This window comes from Erpetoichthys calabaricus, chromosome 10 (genome assembly GCF_900747795.2).
Source record: "Erpetoichthys calabaricus chromosome 10, fErpCal1.3, whole genome shotgun sequence".
In the NCBI taxonomy this organism is placed as follows: Eukaryota; Metazoa; Chordata; class Cladistia; order Polypteriformes; family Polypteridae; genus Erpetoichthys; species Erpetoichthys calabaricus.
In genome coordinates this window covers 66,116,399-66,142,673 of record NC_041403.2, presented here as the reverse complement: position 1 = coordinate 66,142,673, position 26,275 = coordinate 66,116,399, and the positions used below count along the sequence as shown (strand labels likewise).

Genomic DNA, 26,275 nt, shown 5'->3' with positions numbered 1-26,275 from the left:
ACACTTAATCCTAATAGGCCAATTTGATGTTATTTTTGGGAGAATGAAGTGCATAGGACTGGTGAGCTTTGTTTGGTTGAATGGCCTGTTCTTGTCTAGATTGTTCTAATGTTTTAATATTCTACAGTCGACCATTAACTTCATGTACATGTTTTTGGGTCATGGAAAGAAAGCAGAATTGCCAAGAAAAACTCATGAGTAAAAATGGGAAGAAGCTACAAACTCCAAGGAGACAGCAAAAGGGTAAGTGAAGCTGTAAAGTAGCATTGCCATCCACTATGCCCCTTTCTATTTGTTATACAAAACATCAGTAAATTAAAATATAAACATACCTCAATGTTGCCTAGGTTTGTTATTCCAGGGCGCGTGACAAATTGCAGAGTGTCTGTAGCTTGCTGAATTGCGTTATTAGCTTCTGCATTCAGATTGTCGGCCTCCAGTTCCATGTTTTTAATAATGTCTAAATCTTTTTTGTACCTGAATAAGAATAAAATGATTCATTAATTATTTTGAATGAAATAAAAGCAATCTTTTGGGGTATCTGTTTTATAAACCTATTTGTTACAGTTTTAGAGTCATGGAGAACAGGAGCCTGTCTTAGCAATTATCAGATGCAATGCAGGAATCGTCAATTACTGTAACACTACTTCATCACTGCTTTAATTATTAATTATTTCCAAGACACCCACTTTGCAAAAAGATGAATATGGCAAGATCGTTCTTGGGTATTATGGTAACAGTTTGGTGATCAGTCTGAGGGGCTACCAGAACATTGTGTTCAAGGCCAGGCGGTCAGATGAGCTTGTGTTAACTTCCTTAAGTCATGGTGGTGGGTACTGTGTAACAGGGAGGCCATGTCATTAGAATGCTTGCATTTGTTTGTCTTTCACCAACAAAAGACATTTTAAGAAGACAAAACTGGGAGTTCAGAAGCCTAATGTAAAATGCTTACTTGTTTTTCAAGTTGTGAACCATTCTGGTGACTTTGTTTTCTCCACTAATCACCGACCGCATCATTTCATAGGCTTCATCCATCGTGGTGCTTCCTGCTTTTGCAGTCAGTTCAATCTCTTCAGCTTCTCCACGATGCCTGCAGAATCACATTTACAAAAGTTTGTAGTTTTGGTAAATTCAGTTTACGTAAAGCCTAGTACTGGTGCACTCCACCAGCAAATGCTATTACTGAGTTACAGTATGTCCTCAAACACTTAAGACACTGTTTGAAGTGACATGGTTATATAGTAAGATAAAGGAAATAATCCACAAAGACTATTGGTATAGCTTTGTTTTTTAATTATGATAGTCTATCAGGTAAGAGTTTCTCATTTTTTTATCCCCAAATAAAAGCAAAAAATGGAGGATTAAAATAAATTATGAATATCTTACTTGTCTGCTAAAGATGTAGCTTCATGTTCCAAGTCAGTTAGACCATTTGTACCTGGTGCAGCATCCATGGAGGGCAGTTCCTATAGGAAGACATAAAAAAAAAAAAAAGAAAACTTTCACGTGAGAATGTCACTATAGCATTTTAAAAATATACTCGGAACAGAAGTGAACAACCATGGTCCTATTTCACATGAGAACCATGAGTTGGTGCACTTAAAGAAATATCTACATGAATAATCATAACAATAATAATAATAGCTAAAGATTGGGAATATATCTTAGATATGACTAATATTATATTAACTTTTCATTTAAATTAGTTCTAAATTCCATACTGTTGCCTCAGGACACCATATTGTCATAAATGGGTTTAGGAAATTGTAAAACTTGGTTCAAAAACATCTTTGACAACACTTTTCTGTAATGTCTCTTATTACTGTGCACACTATAATTGCTCATTATAATTAACCTTTTAGCCATTAGCATCACCCGGGCTTGGAATTCTATGTAAAAATGGTTAACCCTGAGTAGTACTTGAGGAAACTTGTTTTGGTGGCATATACAGTGTTAAACCTGAAGAATGCTCAAAGTACTATTCTTGTGGATGAAACAATAGGTGGAGTGGTGGCTCGGAGGCTAGGGATCTGCACTGGCAATCGGAAGGTTGCCGGTTCAAATCCCGTAAATGCCAATAGGGACTCTTCTCTGTTGGGCACTTGAGTAGTGAGAAAGCGCTATGTAAATGCAAAGAATTATTATTAGTATCATGCTGCAACAAAATCATTAATGTTTCTATGCATTCTGCCACTTTATGGAGACTCATTCATATTCATGAGTCAGGTGGAACCTTCAACCAAAGCAACAATTGTGTTCAAATGAAGAGCTGTAAAGCCAGTTTTAGAGCAAACTGAAACTGAACCATTAGTTCTATCTATCTATCTATCTATCTATCTATCTATCTATCTATCTATCTATCTATCTATCAAGCAATGGTGACAATGACAATATGAACTGGTCATCCAACGTTGACATAGTAAAACTAACACACGTGGCACTGTATGACTGAACCTCCATAATATGCCTGGTGATGTCAAACAACAGCATGGTGCTGCAGCTGCATGACAAAAAGCCAAAATGTTTTCAATGAAGTAGAAGGACAAGAAAGACATCTGCACTGTTCACAATGCAGCAACTGTCAGTGTGTATGTCAGTGGAAATGTGGAAGTCACAAGTTTTACACTAAAGGTAGCCTACAATAACACAATAGGCGGCATCAATTGTGCGGATCAGGCACTGACATTCTGCCCTTTTGTGTGTAAACAACAGCAGAAAAGTATAAGAAAGTGTGCAAAGAAACATGCCTTTACTGTCCCAATTGTGTTGGTGACTTTTCGAAGCATGTCACACAAAGGACGTGAACTAAATTTGCATTGGTACAGCAGTGGACACTAGTCATACATTTCCTACTGCATGAGTACTGAGAAAAGCGCTGTATAAATGTAATGAATTATTATTATTATTATTTATACTGATGTTTTGGTATAAACATGTTCCTATTATACATAATAAAAGTTTTCCTTGTTGAACAAAATGCATCTTCCAGGGGGAACCTAACACTAAGGACATTAAATATTGTAACAGTGTAACTTGCAATATTATAGGTCACTACATTTGTCTCATTCTTACTCCACACCCCATATCATGAGTTGCACACACGTACACAGTAATAGTGCTTAGTCACACGGTAATAAGAGAGGCTTAGTGTAAAGGGCTGCCCCCTTTTTTTAAGTAGTTGAGCAGTGATGTTCACAGACTTGAACATGTCAGGATGGCTATTCATTTAACATAAATAGTTTGGTAACACTTTATAATAACCTTCATTGATAAATTGTTAACAAACATACTGTATATACAGTAAGCTTTTTATGCCTTTACAACTCATGCATTCATTAGTTGTGCATCTTTTTTGCAGCACTTTAATGTAAAGTTGAAAATATTCACTCATTGTAGAGAAGTTTTAATGACTAATCAATGATATTATGAAGTGTTACTGTTTTTAGTAGGATACTGTACATGCCTAATTTTGATGGTCAGTCTAAGATTTTAGATGTTGCTCATGAACTCAGATGGTTTCTATGAATACTTTTGGAGTTCATCCATTATTAGAGCACCTGCTTGGTGACCACATTAAGAGAGCAGGGTCATTGTGCAGCATGTCATTTGGGGGTCTGCAGACAGCCCAACTTAGATCTGCACTGAGGGCTCAGCACGTTAAGGCGCTGGGAGAAAGGCCAGCGGGTTGGGTGCTGCTTCTATCAGGTACAGTAGTTCCTCATAAAAAGTGCACATTGTAACAAAATTGTAAAGCTTTCATTTCCTATCTGGCAATATGCAACAGCAAGACTCTTAGAGGGCATAAAATGGATTATTTGATAGAAATAAAGTGGAATTTACAATAAATAATTATACAGGCTAGCATTTTAAATTCAGCTAAGAGTACAAAACAAATGTGAGTAATATAAACTTTTCAATTTTATATAGCCTCTGAGAGGAAGTTTGAAGCCCACTGGTAATGAAGGAGCTGATGTTTTAAATCTGGAGGAAGAAAAGGGATAAAGAAAACCCCAAAGAATTGAATACTAAAAAATGAAAGTTAGAATTTTACCACTGTCCCCAGGTCTGATTTCATTTGTAGTAGACTCTTCCTGTTTTGACTGATAATTGCTTGAATCTTTACAATCAAGTCCTGATATTCCCTGGCCAGTGTCTTGGTCAGATCCACCTTCTGAGAGATATCATTTAAAGATCCCGATTGGTTCAAATGTGTAGTCTTGACCCCAGTCAAACGGGTCAGTAACTGCTGGTCAGAGTCTATAAAGAAAAAACAAAACATTATTTTTAAGGAATCTAGAAAACCACATTTTTTAACTGTAATCAAACTCTTGTATTCCAGAAACCCTAACTACCAATTCACCCAGCTCAAAATAATTCATAGACTTTCCCCAGAAATGTTTTCTCCTGGGTCTTTCTCCTCATGCACATTTTTATTTTTGTTCCCTTGGTTTATATGTTCTGGTCGTATCCTCCTGTTTTGGTTTTATGGTTTCTTTCTTCCTTTCTGTCTGTAAATATCATTCCTGTTCCTCAGATCTACTTCTGCTGGACTTTTCAAAGCATTCTCTCACCTCTCACCAGTATGAAGTGCTGTATCCTATAGCAGCTAAAACGTCTTGCTTTTCAGTGGGAATCTCCTGAGCTTTTTTATTTTGATAAATTATCAATCGTTCTTTTTCAATGTCATTTTTCGCAACAGTCTACCCCTTGGATTAATGGAGCATTCTTAGACTTCACTGAGAATTGGGCTACCTCACTTTCAACAATGAACACTGACATCACAGTTACAGCACACTTAAGCTCAGTTGATGCTATTTTCCTTCTCTTCATGTATGCATTTTGTTGATTTTGACTCTACTGCTAGACTCTGTTCGAGTTTAGTGGGATGGAGTGGTGGCTTTGAGGAAGGGGCGCCAGGCGCTGTTTGGGGTATATAGTTTTTCCCTTTTTCAATTGACCTTTTTATGTGTCTGTTAAATTGCTTGAATCAATAAAACATTGATCACAAAAAAAGTAATAGAATTCCTTTAAGAAACATTCCACTTCCTACAAGACAACAAAAGTAATGTCAACTATCACAAGGACAGGATCTCTCCAGATGTAGTGGACTCCAGTTGCTTTATCTAATGGTGTGTATTCTGAACCCAGTGTGTCATTTGGGGTACTTGCTGTAAGGTAAAACTCAGAACTCTGGTAGTGGTGAAGTCCATACTTAATAAACTCTATAAAACTGGGGTTTTACTGTATCGAAGTTTCAAAGCCATTTATTTTTTTGGTAGGCAGCATCACGGCACAGTGGCTAACACTAATATCTCTGGAAGATTACTAACTACTAACTCCAAGGAAAGGATTTTAAAGTCTGGCCCACTTATTATCTGTATGAAATTTGTACTTTCATCCCATGTCTGAGTGAGATATTCTCCAGGTATTCCAGGTTTCCTCCCAAATCTAAAAGAAATTTAGTTTAAATGGGACATGTAAAGTAGGCATTGTTAGAAGAGGACATGTGGTCTGTAATGGACTGGTGCCCTATTCGGGTTTGGTGTCCTTATAACACACTTATAACCAGAACAACATTCAGCAGCCCCACAACCCTAAACTTGATTAATCACATCAGAAAATGGATGCAATAATATTTTTGAAATACAAACACATTAAAATATGGTACAAGGTGAAATGTCCACTAGGCCTATATCATGATTACGAAATGGGTATGGTAAAGGTATGCCCCATGTGCCAAGAAGAATACAAGAATCTGTCATAACCACATTTTTTATTCATTAATTATATTATTTTTGAACCTGATTATTTTAATAACTCAGTATTAGGCCAAAGAAGGGAAATAGTGATATTTCTATCACAGAACTCTCTTTTCCACACTCAGCCTAAATGGTGTGAGTTTGGGATGTGAGAGTACAACAGATTACATGGAGAAACCTTAGCAAGGGTAGGGCAGGCATGTACATTCTACACAGTGACCAGGCAGTAGGTCATCAGTGGTTACCAGTGAGCCACCATACCACCCCAACGTCTTTATCCACTCCGTCTTTATAGCCTGATCTTTATCCTGCCTTTACTTCATTTCCTGATTTAATGTCTTTCTGCTGGAGATTCAAAACATACCCCAAAGGTGAAATATGAGAAAGACTTGCATAATTACTGTGACATCATGTCACAACAATTTCTTCATTTGGTGGATTTTTGGTTAACTTTTGCAGTTCTTTTTTTCAGCTACCTTTGAAGAGCAGACTGCTTACTATGAACAAGGTCGGTTTTGAATGATGTGGATTTTCTCTTCAGCACTCTTAATGCCTGTTCATCTACCTTGACCGTTGTGTCAGACCTGCATAGTTTTCGACAGGCCCAACAGACTGCCAGAGTAACTGCTGGGACTTAAATGTCTCAAACCCAATTCAAAGTTTTTAAGAGTAAAATAAAAAACATGGGATCATTTTACATCAATAAACGGAGATAGCAAAAACTAGACAAGTCACATTAAAATTCTGGCACTCGTTAAAAGGCCAGAACAGGAATGGGTGTCAAAGAAAACAGGATGGCTGTCTTTCCATGATTTATATGAACACTGAGGCTCCAGAGAAAAGTCAATATTTCCTTGAAGTATCAACCTTTTGATCATTTTATGTGTTTTTTGAGTAAATTAACAGATACTAAAGATAGCACAGAGATCTGTAAGCAATTATTGGGAACACGTTGCTGAGTTGTGACTGAGAAAAGGCTAAAGAGGTGATAGCAGACAGCAACAGGACATCCAAACACATTCCTGATGACAATCCACCTTAGTAATAGGTGTCTTTCTGTTTATCCGTCGGTTGCTCTGTCTCTGTCAATCCAAAAGATGGCACCTCATAAACACTGACACTTCTTTTCACCAATCCCATAACAAATGACATATAACAGAGACATGTACACTGCATGGTGCACTGCAAACATTAACACTGAGGTCTACTTTCGATAATTTAGATTTCAATCCATCTTAGATGGGTAGCATAGGTAGAATCTCAAAGATATTAGGAACATAATGGCAGTAAGACGTTCACTGGGCTGAATTAAAAATCTTTGAGAACTAGTATTGAGCAGTTCTTTGACCCCAGATTTCCCCACATGTCTCTTGCACTGGAGATCCCCATGGGAGTGAAACATAAACCAGCTGAGGTTACTGTACAGCTTTAAGTCAAAGACAAGAGAATGCTGGCTGCAGCTGTCTGCCATCCTCAGGTCCTTGTCAGGCTGAAGACCATCTTGAAAGGAAATTGATTTGTTCTAGTGATGGTTGGATATCTGCATCATATACATTTTTAGAACACTAAACTGTAATTTGTTGTCCATTACACATTTTTATGGGATTTATAAATCAAGTATGCAGTATTCCAGCTGTTACTTTAACATATGGTGTTCACCAAAAATGCAAGGACACAGCTGAATGCAGCCTAAGACTTAGTATGGCTGGGTAGCCTACATAACATATTTGTATATGAGAGCAGGGATGGGGGATGACATCCTTAGCTGGAAGGGCAAGAAACTGATGGATATGCTGTGCAGCCGGATTGTGGATTGCTTTAAAATTTTAATTGCATTCATCTCTTATTGTTACTGAAGCTAACCTTGGGAAGTAACTGAAACTTCTTTTGCTTTGGTCAGCTACTCACAGGGCATTCATTACTAGAGGAGACCCAAAAATGCATTTTGTTCATTCAGTCTTTGTCAGCGGCTGATACTCCATGTTGTGTTCAGGGGGATCAGGCTGCAGTCCAATTACTTTACTAATTGGAAATGTAGTATATATGTTTACACTTCCACACCTCAGACAAAGACTACCAATACTCTACAATGTGTAGTGATGCACAATGGTGCATATATGGTGACAGGTGACTTTTGTTTGGTGATAACAAAAGTGAAAAAAAAAAATCAAAATAAAAGTTCCAGGATGAGAAGATTGATTTGAACATTTAGCCTTAGGATGACCATATGGTTGGTTACTTTTAATATATTATTCAGCCAATGTAATCTGTTATATGACTTTTCTTTCTATAAAATTCATTTAAAGAGCCATCCATTTCTAAACCTGTTTAAACAAATTATTGGATCACAGTGGCAAGCCATCATGACATTACTGGGTGAAGACAGAAATCAACCATAAATGGGACACATTCACACACACACTGAAAATAGGTGTCATCAATCAGCTGAATAAGACATTTTTGAGATGTGGGTATAAAGCCAGAGTACTCAGAGAAACACCCACATACATGTAGGGAGAGCATTTCTTCTTCAACTATGACACCATAACGTCACAATATCATCCACATTGAGAAGTATGCTTTATTGATCCATGCATTATTGAAGCTGCTCAAACCAGTTCAGGATCAAACGGGCTAGAATCTATCCAAGCAGCAACAGGACTATGGTGCAAACCAACACTGGATGGGCTGTCATGAACCTCCCACTCTTATATTTATAATTGTGAGAGGAAAACCAGAGCACCCAGACAAAAACTCACATAAACATGGGAAGAACATCCTAACTCCTCACAAACTGCACCGTTGTCCAGGATTCAGCCATAGGGCTAAAGTACTGAGCACTGCACCCTCATACTGCATCTTGCTTTATTACATAAAGACTACTTATAAATAGCTGTGCATGAAGGAAACCAGTGATTTCCAAAATTGTCCACCATTTGGCATTCAGCTCTTTATTTCTGTTATGGGTACTGATAAGACAAATACGGTAGAAACTTCAAATGCATTTTAAACAGCAATTCTTTGAAAGTTCCTACCAGACACTATCTGTGCATCTTGTTGCAGTTGAGCAATAGTGGTCTCTGCTTTTCTGATCGCTTTCTCCATCTCAGCTTCATTAACTGGATTTCTTCTAACATCAAAGTTTGCAATAAGTGACTCCATTGTTTTCAGTTTTCCAAGATAGTGCTCCATCTGCAATAAAAGCCAAGCATTACACCTTGAGTTATGAACATGCCACCTTGTTAATCATACTTAGAAATAACTGCTTGTACGCAAAGTACATGAACTGGATAAGCATGACTCAAGTAAGTCCATAAATGATTGTTATGCATTACTTTCAGACACACTTTACAAGCATCTTTAGGCTTAATTAACTTATTTTGTTTATCTATCCTTTAATCAAAAGTGTACCATGTGGCTGTACAAAGCCAGTATTATATTTATTCATGTAAAACACACACTCCTCCAAGAAATGCACTTGTCAATAAAGAATAAAGTGCCATACACTCTTTATAGACTGAGTTAGACAAAGACACAATGACACCAATGAGACAAGTCACAATCGAGCACAGCCATTTTATTAGCTAGGCTAATCTGTGAACAAATATCTTTCAGTTTTTAGTTGTCATAAGCATTTTTAGATGCCTCATTTTTAGTTGATAAATTCTAGGGTTTTTTTCCAATATAGAATTAAATACTCTATGTATTTTGTTTAGTAATTTTAACTGCTGTTTCTGACTGCCTGTCCAGCTTTCTAAATTATAGTCTGAAGCTAATGTGAAGAAGCTGATCCTGAGCTTTTCCCTTAGTGAAATAAAAAACCCACAGACATTACGGCATCTGCTGTTTAAAGTGTTGTGTCGCACTTGTGGTGTCTTGGGCTTACCTCTGACTTTCATTTAACAGCCAAGAAATTAAATATTGACTAACAAAGAAAAGAGCAGAGAAAGAATATTTTAAATGTTCATTTGCTTATTTATTTATTGAGCCTCAATAAAAGGTTAATTTTCTCCTTGGGACAAATAAAGTGCTATCTATCTATCTATCTATCTATCTATCTATCTATCTATCTATCTATCTATCTATCTATCTATCTATCTATCTATTTTCAACATGTGACAAGTGAAAAACCAAACTCATGACAAAAATTCATTTTTTTCTAAGTCTACCAAGACGATATAGCAAAATATGTCTCAAAAATCCAGCCTTGAAAAAAATGAAGAGTACAGAAATATTTTAGAAAATACTATAGATAAAATTTTGGTTGTTAACAGCATTAACTGTAATCTGCAGCTTTATCCATCTGAACTGTAGGAATGGAAGACAATTAAAAGAAATCAAACAACTAAGAGTGTTTTTAATATTTAGCAGTTTGGAGAAGTATTCATACCCAGATGTAGCAATATGTTGCTATTACAAATCTTTACTGCACTGTTGTATGCTGTGAAGGACATTAATGGAGTCTCTCGCTCTACAGAACAGTGGCTCACTGAATGTTTATTGGATTGTGAAGCTGATGTGGCTGTTAATTTTTAGTTCTTGCTGGTTATCAGTTACCATCCTATTTGAAGAATGAGATCTTGTGTTTGGTTTGTAGTGCCTTCCCTTAATTCTTCTGTATGGAAGGTCTGAATCTGTTAAAATGATCTTTATTTTAATATTCTACCATGCTACCAATTGTACTTATCCCTAAAACTCAACTCACCGTTTATTAGAGAGAATAAATTTATTATTAGCACATCAATATAAGTTTGACAGTTATTCAGTAAAGTGAGTAAACATTAGGGTGTCAGGAGAAAGTAAATACTGTACTAGGGAAATGTCATTAAAAACAATGATCTAAATTGTTTTTATATGTTGAAGTATGTCACTTGTCAGGTATTGGAAGTCAGGGAAAATTTTCAAAGTATTAGAAGATGTGTACTTAAATATACTCATTCTATCATTCAGGAACACCTCATCTTTGCAGTGTATTCTTATATATTAATACAGTCATTTAATATACATAAGAAAATATGAGATGCTAAAAGGTAATATGGAGGTATATTGCCTTCAAACACATGACTACAGGTCCCATCTTGGTCAATGCAAGAAAAATGTCTGCATGTTTTTGTCTTGTCTGCTTCACTTCCGTCTGGGTCCTCTGGTTTTCTCTCATATCTACAGTATGTTGAACTGCAAAACTGAATTGGTCAGACATGAGTCATGGTGGTGGTGTGTGTCAGTGTGTCCTGTATTGGACTGGGAGAACATTCGCAATGTCCAGACCTGTTTCTTTGAGATAGGCTCTGAATTGGTCTGCATGGGTTTAGAAAATGGATAGATGGGTAATATGTTAAAAAAAAATCTTTAAAAATAACTTCAACTTTCATAGCAGTCAGATTTAAGCTAATCATAAAACATTCTTTAAGGAAGCATTGGGCAGGTGTAGCTCAGCCCACTCAAAGACAATAGCTAGCTTATGAAATCTCATTCCCAAAGCATTCTTGATTCCCCTGTGACAATCTGATTTGGCACTTTGTCTGCTCATTAAAACAGAACTGAAGCATGCCATAGAAGGCAGCAAATGCTGTAGGCCTGAAACTGGACTATTTCCAGTATATACAGTACATCTCAGTTAGACAATATAAGCAAAATACATCATCTATTCCAATTATTTTTACCATGAAACAATAGCTTCTTTCCTTCTGTATTCAATCACAACTTTTGACTCGCCTCTTTCTTCACAGGTTCCTAAACACTGCTGTTCAACTGAAATTGTGTTTACGTTTAAAGACGTGGGTGTGCAGTTCTGTATTTTTTCATATTGTTTTATCTATTTATTGTGTTCCTTTACACTACAGTAACGTTTACTGCTGTTGTATCCAATGCTGGAACTGTATTTTACTAGTGTTATTTCTATGGCATATTCCACTGTGTTGCACAGCAATAAAGTTTAAATCAGTTCAATGATTTGCAAGGCAGTGTCGACAGTCATCCATCATTCTTGTGTGATGAAGGCTTGATCTAATGATCACAAAAACATATTTCTTTGTTCCTTGCAATATATTCTACATTAATACAATACAACATCCATCCATTATCCAACCCACTATATCCTAACTACAGGGTCAAGGGGGTCTGCTGGAGCCAATGCCAGCCAACACAGGGCGCAAGGCAGGAAACAAACCCCGGGCAGGGTGCCAGCCCACCGCAGTACAATACAACAAAATGAAATAATTAATCCAGCAAATTCCAGGAGATTAATGACATTTTATTGGCTAGGGGGCACAATGGTGCATTGGTAGTGCTACTGCCTTGCAGAAAGAGGACCAGGGTTTACATCCTAGATCATCCCTGCGTGGTTTGCATGATCTTGCCATGTCCATATGGTTTCCTCCAGGTTCTTTGGTTTCCATCCAGAGTCCTAAGACATACAGGTTAGGTGGATTGGCATTCCTAAAGTGTCCCGTGTGTGTTCATTAAATGATGGACTGACGCCCAGTCCAGGGTTTGTTCCTGCCTTGTGGCACATGCTTGCTGGGAAAGGCTCTAGCTCCAATGGGTGGAAGAATTTTGTTGGCTCATTGGCATTCTGCATTGCATATGCGGGTTCCATCAAAGACCTTTTTTCTAGATAAAGGTGCTGGTTCAGTCTGTTTTTGGCATGTAAAGGCTGCTGTAATGCTCATGTTGTATACTCCTTTGGACACCTACTGCTAATGCATGTGTCCTAATAAAAAGCTCAATCAAATCCAGCTGAGAAAACATGTATAACAATTCAACACCAGCCAACATGTTAGTCGTTAGACCTTACCCGGTATTTCACTTGGTCATAGCAGGTTGGACACACTGCCTGTTCACACTTGAGCCCTCCAAAGCCAGTCTTGCATTGACACTGGCCATTGCTGTTGCATTGCAGTGACTGAGATCCAAAAAGATTGCAGCCGCATGCTGGAATTAGAAGAAATGGCATATATTAGTTCCTTCTAGAAACTTAGTTTTGACTTCATAATTTAAATTATTCTGTTTTTAATATGCAGACAAGAGTACCTCATTTTTCATATTTTCCCACCTTTAATCTGGTGTATGTAAAGATCTTTGTAAGTACTGCCTAAGTCTGGTTCTGTTAATGATAATCTGACAAACAGGATTTGTGACTGTGAGGAAGCTGAAATGCACTTCTTGTCTTGAAAGCATCTTTACAAGATTACACTGTGATCGATATTGAACTGCACATTGCTATTTGATTACCTAGACAATTATTGTAAAGAACAGACAGCTTGGAATATCCAAATAAGAACTCTTTCCAATGAGCCTTTGAGGCACTTGAGTGCAAGTTTAATCGATTAAGTTTTAATAACTAATTTTTAATTGCATATTTATTTTATCCTGTCTAGGATTGATTCCTGCTTTGTATCTGAAGTTGTTGGGATGGGCTCTGCCCCTGACGAACTTGCACAAAATTGAGTAGGATTGATTACATTTAAATAGCTATTGATTTGATCAAGGAAACATTTCCAGATCTTTTCTCATTTCAGATAGATAGATAGATAGATACTTTATTAATCCCAAGGGGAAATGTATGTAAAATGAAATTATTAGGGAAATGTATTTCATGTGTCCTGTATTATTTTTTTACTGGCACCATACATGTCAAGTCCATGACTTTTATGTAGGTTCTCTAATTATAGTAGTGATATACTCTTAAATTGTATAAAAGCCTGTGTAGAACTCTTAAAGGTCCCAGGGTGCTAATGCTGTAGGTTAAAACATATATCAATTAAAATGTAATAAACTTCTCCCCCGTGACCCTGTGTTCGGATTCAGCGGGTTGGAAAATGGATGGATGGATAAACTTCTTAATCTTTGCTGAACCTAGAAAATGAATACTAAAGATAAATGCGTAATTGAAAAGACACTGAAAAGTAGTGCCAAAATCATCCATCCTTCTAACTAGCACAATTAACAGGCCATTCCTACACGGGGACAGATAAAAGTTTGCTTCTTTCCAACCCTTCCCCTTACAAATAAAGACAACTCTTAATTCTCTTAAAAGGAGATTTAATAGCACCTCCGCCACATGCAATTTTCAATTAATACTTCTGCATGGATGTTCCATTAGCTTATCTACAGTATCAGACAATCACATATCAGCAATTCTATTAACTACATTACCAAAATCCTGCAAGTGTATGAATTCTGTAATGATCTTACATGTGCAGCGTTGAGCAGAGCCGAGGACCACGGAGCTCTTGTAAAATCCCTCACGACACCGCTCACAGTAGAAGCCAGCCGTATTGTACAGACACTTGAGGCATTCGCCAGTCAGCCGATTACAATTTCCTAAAGCGTTGACGTCAATGTTGTTATTGCACTGACATCTCTGACATTGCCTGACTGGCCCATTCTTACCCATGGGGTCTCCAAAGTAACCATCTTCACACATCTCACATTGTGGACCTGCCAATTAAAATTACAGTGTTAATAAAACTTTGTGTGTGTGTGATCATAAAAGGCCAAAGGGTATTTTATTGTGATCGTGTTATGTTTGGCAGTCATCACTGATTGTAAAATGAGCACATGTTAAGACTGATTTTTTGATTTTCAAAACATTATAGGAACACTTCCAAATACAGAAGCCATAATTATGGTTATTTTGAAAGGCCAAAACTGTTTGCTGCTGTACTTTTTCTGTGAATCATTTGCACTACAAACAACCAATGAGTGAATTCTGTGAAAATGTGAAAAATTTCTTTATGTATTGCATTATTCTTTAATATATTTTTAAAATTATTTTGTATTATTGTATTCATCAAAATACTTATGAATGCTTTGAAATCATTTCAGTTTTTTTGTACAAGAAACCCCTCATAAACAACTTGTCTTGACATTGAGCTTTTTGGGGTTCCCTTCTATTTTTGGTCCTCTAGATCTGAAAACCCTCATTTGCAGGCCATTTTGGGAACATATTTTGTGAAGGAAATTACATCCTTATAATAAAGAGTAAACCAATAGGTGCCTTCAGCAAAAAAGATCAGAAGAACTTGAAGCTGTGTATGCCATATCAACCAACCCTAGAGGTTTACCCCATAAAACAGGGATCGGTATTAGAAAGAAAGAAAGAAAGAAAGAAAGAAAGAAAGAAAGAAAGAAAGAAAGAAAGAAAGAAAGAAAGAAAGAAAGAAAGAAAAGACTTATTTAATGTTTCCATTACCTGTCACGCCTACAGGACAATGATCACAGACTACTGTTTGAGTACCCGGGGTGACTGAGCAGCTGGCACCAATGCCACAGGGACATTTCAGACAACTGCTGGGATTTAAGGGATTGTTATAGAATCCAGCTGGGCACTGAGTTAAAACAGATGGAGATTCATCTCTTGAATAGCAGTCTCCTGTAAAATACAAATATGGATTGGATATTAGCAAAAAACAATACATTGGAACTAGATTATCTGGCAGCTCAAGTTTTTATAGAGGTTTTGAAAAAACAATGGCAAACTCTTTACCAGTGTCAGGGTCACACGTGCCACCTGCGCAGTTGCATGGCACACAGGGAGCAAATGCCCCGCTGCCTCGAGTCTGTCTCTTGTACCCTGGAGCACAGTTCTGACAGAACTGACCCTGGTAGCCTACTGGGCAACTGCACTTCTCCACCCATGTTGCAGGTACACCAGCACCTCGACGTGCTGAGATGAGGCTTACATTGTCAAGATATGCAAAACCTGAAAGAATGACAAAAATAGATGACTAATTTAGTAAATGTTATAAAATGACTGCATCGTTATCATTTTAATCTACTTGCATTGCTATTTAATAAATTAAACATAAGGGAAGTAAATGCATTTTAATACAAATCCAGAAACTCACTGTTTTGACCATATGTGCCTCGGATCTTAATGGCAGTCAGGTTCTCTAGCAGCTTTTGAAATTCCAATGAAGTGAGTTGTGGACTCCATCTACTGCTTGGAACTTCGTCAAGCCTGACAGTGTGGAGGAAATGCATACCAGTTGACTCAGAGTATGAAGATAGATAGATAGATAGATAGATAGATAGATAGATAGATAGATAGATAGATAGATAGATAGATAGATAGATAGATAGATAGATAGATAGATAGATTTGCTTCATACCTGAAGGTGTAAATCCTTGTCTGGCCACAGGGTAAGGGAGTACTCATGTCTGTGAGAGGCAGGCTAACCTTCAGCCCAGCTCCTTCCAAAATCACATCATTAAGCGAAGGAATGTGGCCACCTCGATCCACTCTGAATGAGAAGGTAAGGTTCTGGCCATAACTCATCACCTGGTTTCCCAAGAACTTTGCTGGATTGCAAACATTAGGTTTGATCAATGGTCATCAGGCATACAGTGTTTTCTTTAACATTATTTAAAGAGTTCTACTGCTACTGCTAAAGAGGGAAAGGATTTTATTTCTTTCCCTGTTCTCAAGTGTTTCATTTTAAAGAATTCTTAATTTATCTGCAATAATAGAACTGTATATCTTCATACCTGGTGCATGCAGATAGACAAGACTATTGTCTTTGGATGTTACAAACAAATCACGGTGTTTGGATGACCACTGGAACTGCACTTGTGAACCATTTCGGAAAGATGCTCGCCACCCATCAGCATCTGGATTAAAAGACAAGTTAGACATGATTGAGCTTAATATGAATTATTTAATTTAGATGAAAAAGTGATGTTGCAAATCCACAGGTCAAAATGATACACAACAGCTACTCATACTGATCAATATATACCTTATATGCAGTATATTAAATAAGATGCATTCCTCGTCTTTTTTTTTTGGTCTATTTGTATTTTACTTCTGTCACTAGACTTTGGGAGACATGCAAGTAATACTTTTATTTGATTATGTACTCATGACACTAAATTTCAACTTAACTGTAAGCTTTTATTAAATAATTTAATTATACACACATATTTTACGAATTATATTTCACTAATACTAATACAATTTCTGGAATCACTTAGCATGGCAATTATCCCAGCATGTTAGCAGGCTGTTCTGGACAGACACATAAAGAACCATTTGCCAGGCAAGGCACCATGTTTATTGGGCTGTGGCCTTCTTACCAGCTACCAAATATAAATAAAACACCAAATCAGACAATCAGCTTCCTGTCTTTAAAAATGCTTCCTACATATTTTTTAAGATACTCTTTTTGTCTAATGTGTCTTAGAAATCATTTTCACTGAATTGTTCAAACCAGAAGTACCGAGTCACCTATTCCTACCTTAGCCATAAAATCACAACATTTTTCATTCAGTTCCTGAACTTACTGGCCTGAACTGGCTGCACTGGCACCAAAGTAGGAATCTTGGATGAAACGTTGTTTGATCCACTAACTTACCATGGTCAAATGTAGAAGTGATGGGGTAAACACTGTAACCGTCTGTTTCTGTACAATCAGATGAATGTCCATAACAGAAACATGGAAGGCAGTTGTTTGACTCTGACCTTACTTGATTGTTAGCTTTTGATCTGCATCTAAATATAAAAATAGAAAACAGAAAATGCATTTAAAATGCTCAGTTCCAAATGTTGTAAATTCTCCTTGGGAGAAGATCATTCTGTAATGCCCAACAAGCAATTCAAGAAGAGCTTCTCACCTTCTGTTGCAGCCATCCCGAGTGAGGGTGGCACCTGTTAAACAGCGGTCACATTTGTCTCCTGTTACCCCAGGTTTGCAGCTGCATCGCCCATTACTGTCACACTGTGCAGTCAGAGAGCCTAGAAGTCAAAGGTGAGTAACATTAAATGAGGAATATGGATGCTGGATGCAGCAGCAGTGAGTTCAATGATACCCACAGCTTGTTCCACAAGCAGTTCAGCTCAGATTTCAGTGTTCCATTGCTCCATTAATTTTTTGGTTGAATACAAAGTGAAAGAAATCCTTATGTTGCATTACAGTTAAGAAGTGAGCCCAACACTGAAGAAAGGTTGCTGTGGCTTATGGGCTGCTGAGACATTACTTTGATCAGCAGGCTAAATAATTTAGTTTTAGATCTTGTGGTTGGGCCTAATAGTGTGATGTTGATGGTTCCTTTCAAGGTGGTGGGAGCAAACGTGTAAACCAAATACCTGTTTGTGTCCTTTAGAGTTCCCTGGTATCCTCACTTCAGCTTGAAAATGTAAATTGCCACTGTGAGTTTGTGTTTGGCTGGTACACCACCATTAGGTATCTTTCAAAATCAAAGTGATAAACTCATGAGTAAATTTGAAGTAAAAGGATGGGAACATCTTTACTTTAAAATCAGAGATTTGTTGATTTTGTTTGACAAGTGGCAGAGGCTGCAACTGCAAACAAAAACTGAACCATGGGGCAAAACGTAAGTTATGAGTGCTTAACATGGGAGCTCTCTAGTCGTTTAACAAGAGAGGCTTTTTCCTTTACTTTTAAGTGAAATGTGCCAATTTAATCGGCAGAGGATAATGCCAAGGCACTACACAGTGGTTAGCACTTCAGTCAAAGACCTCCATAGACTAGGATTTGATTCTCAGTTCAATCAGTCTTTCTGGATTCTCCACCATGATTGCTCAGTGATAGACTGGCACCAAGTCCAGGTTTGGTTCCATCCTTGTGTCTAATTTTATGGGCTCCAACCCCCAGCAGGCCATTACTGAAATAAGAGGTGTAATAAAAGGTGAACAGTGTAAATAGTAATTAGGAACATTAACATGAAATTGATATATACTAGAAAGGCCATTGAAAAGATCTCACATCAAAAATGGTGGATCATGGGCTGTGGACATAGGTAAATCCATGGAAACTACACGAATACTAATGGCTGAGCCTTTTTGACTTGCTTATTCTTACACAAAATCCCAGCAGTGAAATATGAACTAGGTGCCTGGTGATATCAATTGGAGACCATCTGGCTAGCCACCTCGGTAGAATTGCTTGGATTGTCTTGTATGATTTGAGCTAACGCACTCTTCTTCGACAGGAACAGTTTAGCAGAAGACATCAGTAGGTTGGCACATGGCAGCTTTGTAAGACTAACTCAGTTAAAAAATGACTCACCAAGGTTACTGCAGCTGCAAGGAGTACAACGGCCTGTGGGTTTTTGGTGGAAGTATCCCATTTTACAGTTTTCACAGCTGCGTCCTTCAGTGTTGTCCATGCAGTTCAGACAGAGAAATCCCTGAGAGTCTACAGTGCAAATATTAGATTTGCCATTGCACTTGCAGACACCTAAACATAAAACAAGCAAAGAAGTTAAATGCAAGGAAACTTCATGACATATTGTTGTCTCATCATGTCAGAGATCGGCACTGTACAAAGCCCAAACTTGTTAAAATAAATTAATAAATGAAAAAAAAAGCACAGTGATCATTGTTGCAATCAGATACCACCTACACAATTCATTAATTTAATTTCCCAAACATGTCTGGTTCATAGACAGATGCTTTTAAGAATGCTACCAGAATATTTCTCTTCAGGATTTCTAGAAGCTAATTAGGGTGTTTATCTGGGAAGCCTGATTAAAGTAATGGAGAAACCTATTTGTGTCTTGTATTTATACATGAATATGCCAGTGGGCATGGGGCTGCTACATCTCCTACATAATTTAGAATGAGGCTTGGCTTGGATTTTGCATTTAGAAAGTGATTAACATGTTTATAAAAATGTTATCCAGACCGCTTCCATATTCCATATAAGAAATGTTCTGCAGCAGTAGAGAAACGTTATTTGAATAAATAGTCCTGCAAGATGATCTAGAGAAAAAAATTCTCAGGAGCACATATACAGTACATAGTCCTACGAGCTGAAACTTATGGTAGGGTAATACTCCTCAAGCTTCACACCTCTCAGACTCTGGTTCAAGACCTGGATGGTGGGCAGGCTTCATTCTGTTTACAGGTTTTCTTCAGGCTCATGTGAACTTCCAACCAAAGCAAAGATGGGCAGAGGTGTGGGAGTGAGTGTGTGCCTTGCAATGGAGTGACATCCATTTAAAGGCAGAAATGTTCTTCTGATTATCATGTGGAAAGAAAAAACATGGGTGGGCTTCTGCAGGCCCCTACCTCAAAGTGAAATGATTTAAACAAATATTCTTTATATATAACATAAGAGTTTAGCACATTATTGCCATGCATCGCTATCCATCGTGAACATGATTTATTACACCATATTCTGTGTGACCGGTGAACTCCTTCCCGAGTTACTTTAGGCTGTGGTCCATTGTAATTACAAGACGCGCCTCATACTGCATGTGGCACATTGACCAGCAGTGCTCCTTTACACCTCCACAGTCCTGGCCTTAGCAAGCTCAGTGTGGATTCAGCACATTCCCCTAGCAGCTGTGTCAGTTTTCATTCAAGGCTCTTTGTTTTTGTATCTGCTTTCAAAAGACACGCACATAAGATAAATTAGTCGGTCCACCCGGTAAGATGCCATGGAGCGTGGGTGTGCCCGTGAGTGTGTTACTGTACTCTGTGATACAATGGCACTCATTTGGACTTGTTTCCTGGGTTGTTCCTGATGCTGCTAGGATAGACTTTTAGACCATAAATGGATTTAATTAAATTAAAAATGAATGGATGAATGAGCACTTTGTTTAAACTGTGCGTTTAAATGAGAAAATTGATTTTTCAAATTAGAAAAACATACACTGCATAACAATTCTTAAAATAACATAACATTCTAACACCTGCTTAATCCATGTGTTAATGTTTTCGCATTTTGCCTATTTGTATCTAAAGGAGAAAAATGTGAAGTAAAAAGAGGGTCATGGTGGCATGGAAGTGATACAGCTCGTGGGTCGAGGGCACATCCTGACCCCTGTTTTTGTGTAGTTGTCCACGTGCATGTGGGTTTTCTCCAGGCTCCTGTGTTAGGTTGATGAGTAACTCCCAATTGGCCTGGGATCAGAGTGTGTGTCTGTGTGTTGGTTAATGTATTATAACTAAAAAGCTCATGGCGGGGAAACTGAATGGAAGGTTTACAGTGTGAATTAGTAAATTCCAAGCTAATTAAAATACAAATTTTAAATAGTGCAGCTTACAACAAAGGTGTATCAGCATTGATGAGCTCATCTCATTACAGTTCTTTCTGCTTTTCCATGACTTCTCCCCCAGTTCCTTTGAAGGTGGTGGTCTCTGATCAGAAGGAATCCTGGGTAAGTGTCAAGTACTTGGTCCATACACACGATCCCCAATATTAATAAATGTCGGGAAGATCCAAACCCAGTAAATGAATGGCACGTTGATCAAGCAACTGCTGCCTAATATATAAAATGACTAATTCAGTTTATTTTATTTTTGAGACAAGTTCAAATAATAGAGTGTTTGGTGTGGTACTGGAGTCGAAAGAGTTAGCCTCAGTATCAATCATCAAAGCAAAACTGGTGTCTGATAAAGTCAAAGTGCCATGTCCTGACAAGAGAAATGCTTTTCTAGTTGATAATTTCCCACAAGTTTGGGGTTAGGATCTGTTTTCTGCCTGTAGTAAAGCCTGCAGCCAATCATCGGGTTTAAAAGACAGCCCTTGTCTCGTCTGTGTTGTTAAGTCTGTCCCGATGAGTAATTAACCTTTATATTCGCCTTCAAAAGAATTCAAGCCACAGTTCTGGTCAGACATCGTGTTACACTGTTATTCGATTGTGTAAACAGACTTCTCATTTCTTGGGCTTGTTAAACTTTGTTCATCCCTGCAGGCCAAGTCTGCATCCTTCTCAGTTGCTCCAAACACCCCCACTGTAAATGTTCACTCTTTTTTTTTTCCTTGATACTAAATAACATGATGAAAATCATTTAAGCAGTGCTCTTGTGCGATTCATTGTGTGCTACACACACTTACAGTACAACAGGTCAGAACAATTTATGAACAGAATGACAAGCAATCACTTATGAGCATCTACAGTACGTGTTATGGGCTTCATGGGGGGCAAAATCACCACTACCACCTGACAGTTCCAGGAGCCTGGGTTCAAATCTTGGCCCACTGTTGTCTGTCTGCGGTTTGCACATTCTCCTTGCGTTATACACAGACAAAGGAACATGCAAGATAATAACATGTCACAGGAAGCCACCTCTCAAAAACATCAAAAGGTTTATGGTAATGCAACAATCTCATCTTCTGTGCAATATGCAGAAGAACTTAAAAAGGAAATTCACATTTAAAGTTATATTGTAAAAACAGCTGAATATAAATCAAGGAATGTTATACTCAGACGTCATAATGTACTAGTGAAACTGTATCTCGAGTACTTTGTGCAGGTCACACTACATTACAAAAAGAAGAAATAGTAATACAGTAATAGAAGCTGTACAAAGAAACAAAACTAAATGCATCCTAGGACATTAGGACATGCCCTACTCTGCAGCCTCTGGGACCTAAACTGTGTGGCGATCTAATCCAGATCTTTAAACTTCTCAAATAAATCCAACAGAACGCTTTTGATTAAATAAGAAATCACATACTTGAAGACGAAAGTGAAATAAAGGGGGAAAGCATTCAAGACTGAAGGCATGAATCATTTTGTCACAGAAAGAGTTATGAACATCAGGAGAAAACCACTGAGTCATGTTGTTTAAGAGGAAACCTCAGCCACTTTAAAAGAGTAAGACCAGGAAAAACTGGAACCATTTGCTATTAACTAACCAAACAAGCCTGATTTACTGAATGGTCTCCTCTTGTTTATCAATTTTCTAATGTTTCATGTGGATTATCATTGTTTATACTGCCAATGTATTTCAAAGAAATGCATCTTAGATTAATTAGTGATTATAAATTGATGTAAGAGTAAGTGTGCCCTGCAATGGGCTGGTGTCCCAACTTGGGATGGCTGTGGCAGTAAATGGTCAAGGGGCGTACATCACCAATAAATTTACAGGTGACACCACAAATATGACCCACAGATTTATCATTATCAAGTGAAATATGGAGACATGTTTTACATTGTATAAGTATAAATACATTCATTAAAAACATTAAAGGTTTATTAAAAATAGAAGGGTTGTTTGATAAGTTTGGTAAATTTCTATTAGATGGCACCACAGTTCATTTGCTGATGACTAGCAAGTGTCGCTCTTCAGTTTAGGTCAGGCCACATTTCAGCCAGAAGTGATGCGTTATTTATGTTCTACAGATGTTGGAAGCACTTTTTTTTCCTAAAAAATGTTGTTTAACTTGCTTTTTTACCATACTCATTAAACGAACCTCATAGATCATCACAGACCAACTTACAGTAGATACTCTGTTTTGGTGTTGAGTTGCCTCACAGTTCTGGAAATCTGGGTTTGATTCTTTTTTTCCATTTTTTTCTGTGCTCCTGAGGTTTTTTTTTCTCTATATATACTTTTTTTTGCAAATTCACAAAAAGTTGCAAGGTTAGGTTAATGGGTGATTGTAAATTGGCCCCAAACAAGTGAATGACCGCGACCTGTCTGATGCGTCACCAGTTCTCTCCAACATTGTGATGAAACACCGGATTGAAGACATTCATTTTTCAGGGTTTCCCTGTTCTTAGGAGTTTAACTTACTCTGTTTGCTTTAGTAAACTCATTTTCAGTGGACGGCAATCAGAATTAAAACGAAAGCTTCAATGATATGTAGTGTGGCGGGCGACTGGGGGTCATGCCCAGCCGGGACGCCCAGAAGGACCAGGAGGCAGACTATACATCCCCCGGGCCACGAGGGCACAACCACCCTAGTTAGTGTGGGGACCACGGGAATGGAGCATGGAGGCTCAACCCCATTGGGGCCCGTGGCCACCGCCAGGGGGTGCCCCGAGCTTCATAGAGCATGGGATGTCTGCACTTCCGCCACTCCTGGGAGTGATGGCGGAGGAACTTCCAGGGACGCCCGAAGTGCTTCCAGGTGCTCATGCGGCACTTCCGCCACACAAGGAAGTGCTGCTGGGAGGACGTCAGGGAGCACCTGGAGCACATCTGGGTGAATATAAAAGGGGCCGCCTTCCTACAGTCGAGAAGCCAGAGTCGGGTAGAAGAGGACGAAGCTCAAGAGTGAGGAAGAAAGGCAGCCCACGACCGTATAAAGGCCCGTGTAAGGGTGATTGGTTTAGGGGCACGGTGTGCTGTGTGGAGATTTTACTTTATTAATAAACGTGTGTTTTGTAGAACTGCCGGTGTCTGTCTGATGGTGTTCGGGCTACCTCTCACAGTAGACTTTCACATTTTTTCCTGCCTATCTTTCTAAGCGGCAGCAGTTAAGACTGTGATCTCACTGGCTGCAAGAACAGCAGGAAATGTTTGTCCATATTAATAAAAAGCAGAGATAGAGAGAAGGAGGTCCATCAGTGAAAACTACACTTCACCCAATGGAGGTGAGTACATTGTTGACTTAGGTGTGAAAATTCAGGATATCAATTGTAATGTAAAAAGGAATGCCCCCCTAGGGTAGTGCCTCAGGACTCCCTGACAGTGTATTTGTTACTGCTGCCGCACTGCCGCTCTAGGTGGGCTTGAATTCTGGCCTGGCGCTGTCTCACCGGACTGTGCATGACTTTATCTGAATACTCTGAATTTTCTCTCACATCCCAAAGATGTACAGATTAATATAACTGGTGAATCTAAACTGACACAGCACGAGTACCATTTAAAGCAGCATCCTTAATTTAATAAATTCAATAAAAAGTAATTGGAGCAGGGTTGCAATATTTGTTATGTGAAAAAGGAAGTGAAACAAAACTTTATTGTCCAACAATGCCCAAGACTTTTTTACTTTTATTATGATAAGCGAGGATGGCCTGAACATTTGGTATAATATGATAATTCAAAAAAGACTTCGGGCATCAGCACCAGAAAAGCTGCATAAGCGAAAGGCAACAACAAAAACAGCAGTAAAGTAAACCGGAATGCCAATGGGACCTGAAGCAGGACTACACCTTGACACCATACCTGCACAGTCACAACAAAAGACCCCAAGGACTGACTCAGTACAGACTGAATTGCCACAGCCTGGTGGAAAGAAGCTGACCGTCACTATCAAACATGGAGACCCAGGCTGGAGGGACTGTGTGAGGAGTGTGTTATCATTTATTCCCTTATCTTTGTACTTTCAATCATGTTAACAATATAACTGTTTCTGCTTTGGCAACTCATGCCAACAAACCTACTTTGAACTGATTTGATTTCTCGGTGGTTCCCTCTCTGTGTGTGGAGTGTGCATCTGTGAAGCCGTGAGAGTGCGAGGAGACACAAGCCTGACCTACGCGGCCTCCTCAATGCACCTGCCCAATCACACGAGCCCGGGCCTGACCGGCCACGCCCCCTAGAGAGCGAGACGCCAATAATCAAGGAAAATGTGCAAAAGAATGATTTATGAGCAAGGGGCTCGAGCAGAGGTAGGGTGGAGAAATGGTCAGCTCACTAATTTGTTTATTACGGCCACAAATGTCAAATTAAAAAAATTATTGAACGGTTTATTAAGCAGCAGGCGCAGTGGTGAGGGGTAAGTTCAAAGTTTAGCGTTAACAATGTGATATCATAATTAGCGGACTCATGTTCGAGTTTTAATTCCTCATTTTAATGTGAAAAATATCTAAAAAGTTAAATTTTATATTACAATGACAATTATTTTCAACCACATGTGAACTAGACTTAACATTTAGTTATTATTAAGTTTAGTTATTATTAAATCCTAGCTTTGTACATGTGCTCGGCCCAAACATTGTTGTAGAGTTGCATACAGTGATGGAAAAAAGAAAAAATATGGTAAAAAGTGCGTAAGCAAAAACCTTAACACGACAGAATACACCTTACTTCACATCAATTTATATTAAAGTCGTTAAGTTCTCAGTACCAAATATGTAAAACCTTGTGAAAAGCTTGTATTTTAACATTTACCTTAAGAATAGAGTGTACTTGTGAATTAGTCTTTTTCCTATTAATTACGTAATAGACATTACTGTGCTTTTTAGAGTTTTTTTTGTGTTTTTTTTTAAATAAGGTAAATGATGGTTTTTTGGTTGGCACCCATTGGTGTCGTCCTTTTTACTGTATTTTTACATTTTTTTCAGTGTATAGTTTTTGTGTTTTGTTTTTTGAATAGTTTTATTCTGTGATACTACTTGAATTGCCAAATTAAGCTACATTTACAGATGTTACATTTTGTATGCTATCCTTAAAAAAGGGTTGTCTTAGTTTTTTACTGACAAAATCTGTTAAATAACAAAGAAAATGTTAAATTATAATTCAGTACTGCTTTTATACAAAAAGATATTAATTAATTGGAATAACATAAAAATACTTTACAATTTGATTTTTTTTTCTTTTTTTTTTGTTAAAATGTATTTGTTTTTTACTGTTCAGCAAAGTATAGCACACCTGGTCAGAGGCAGAGGGACAGTGCAGCATCTGTACAGCCTGTCAGTGAGTATTATATAGAAGTTCACTTATAAATTATCAGGGAATATTATATGTACATGAATGTACATGAACTGAACAGGGGCTGCAGGTACAGTTGGGATCCACCCAGTTGTCATGGGAAATGTTTGAATCCAGTCCATTGCTGTCTTCTAAATCTCCCAAAAATAAATGAATT

At 38.0% G+C, this 26,275-nt stretch overlaps 1 protein-coding gene across 1 annotated transcript in view; it reads right to left on the bottom strand.

The window, feature by feature from the left end:
• The window catches only part of lamc2 (laminin, gamma 2), a 44,037-nt gene that overhangs the window by 12,998 nt on the left and 4,764 nt on the right, over window positions 1-26,275 (bottom strand). The window contains exons 2-16 of the mRNA XM_028811342.2: window positions 18,791-18,961; window positions 17,376-17,496; window positions 17,117-17,253; window positions 16,251-16,373; window positions 15,875-16,064; window positions 15,611-15,723; window positions 15,250-15,465; window positions 14,956-15,135; window positions 13,956-14,201; window positions 12,556-12,692; window positions 8,795-8,951; window positions 4,052-4,257; window positions 1,387-1,466; window positions 953-1,090; window positions 333-477 (exon numbers count right to left, since the gene is read on the bottom strand). Coding sequence (XP_028667175.2) covers window positions 333-477; window positions 953-1,090; window positions 1,387-1,466; window positions 4,052-4,257; window positions 8,795-8,951; window positions 12,556-12,692; window positions 13,956-14,201; window positions 14,956-15,135; window positions 15,250-15,465; window positions 15,611-15,723; window positions 15,875-16,064; window positions 16,251-16,373; window positions 17,117-17,253; window positions 17,376-17,496; window positions 18,791-18,961 — 2,360 coding nt within the window. The remainder of the gene's footprint in view (window positions 1-332; window positions 478-952; window positions 1,091-1,386; window positions 1,467-4,051; window positions 4,258-8,794; window positions 8,952-12,555; window positions 12,693-13,955; window positions 14,202-14,955; window positions 15,136-15,249; window positions 15,466-15,610; window positions 15,724-15,874; window positions 16,065-16,250; window positions 16,374-17,116; window positions 17,254-17,375; window positions 17,497-18,790; window positions 18,962-26,275) is intronic.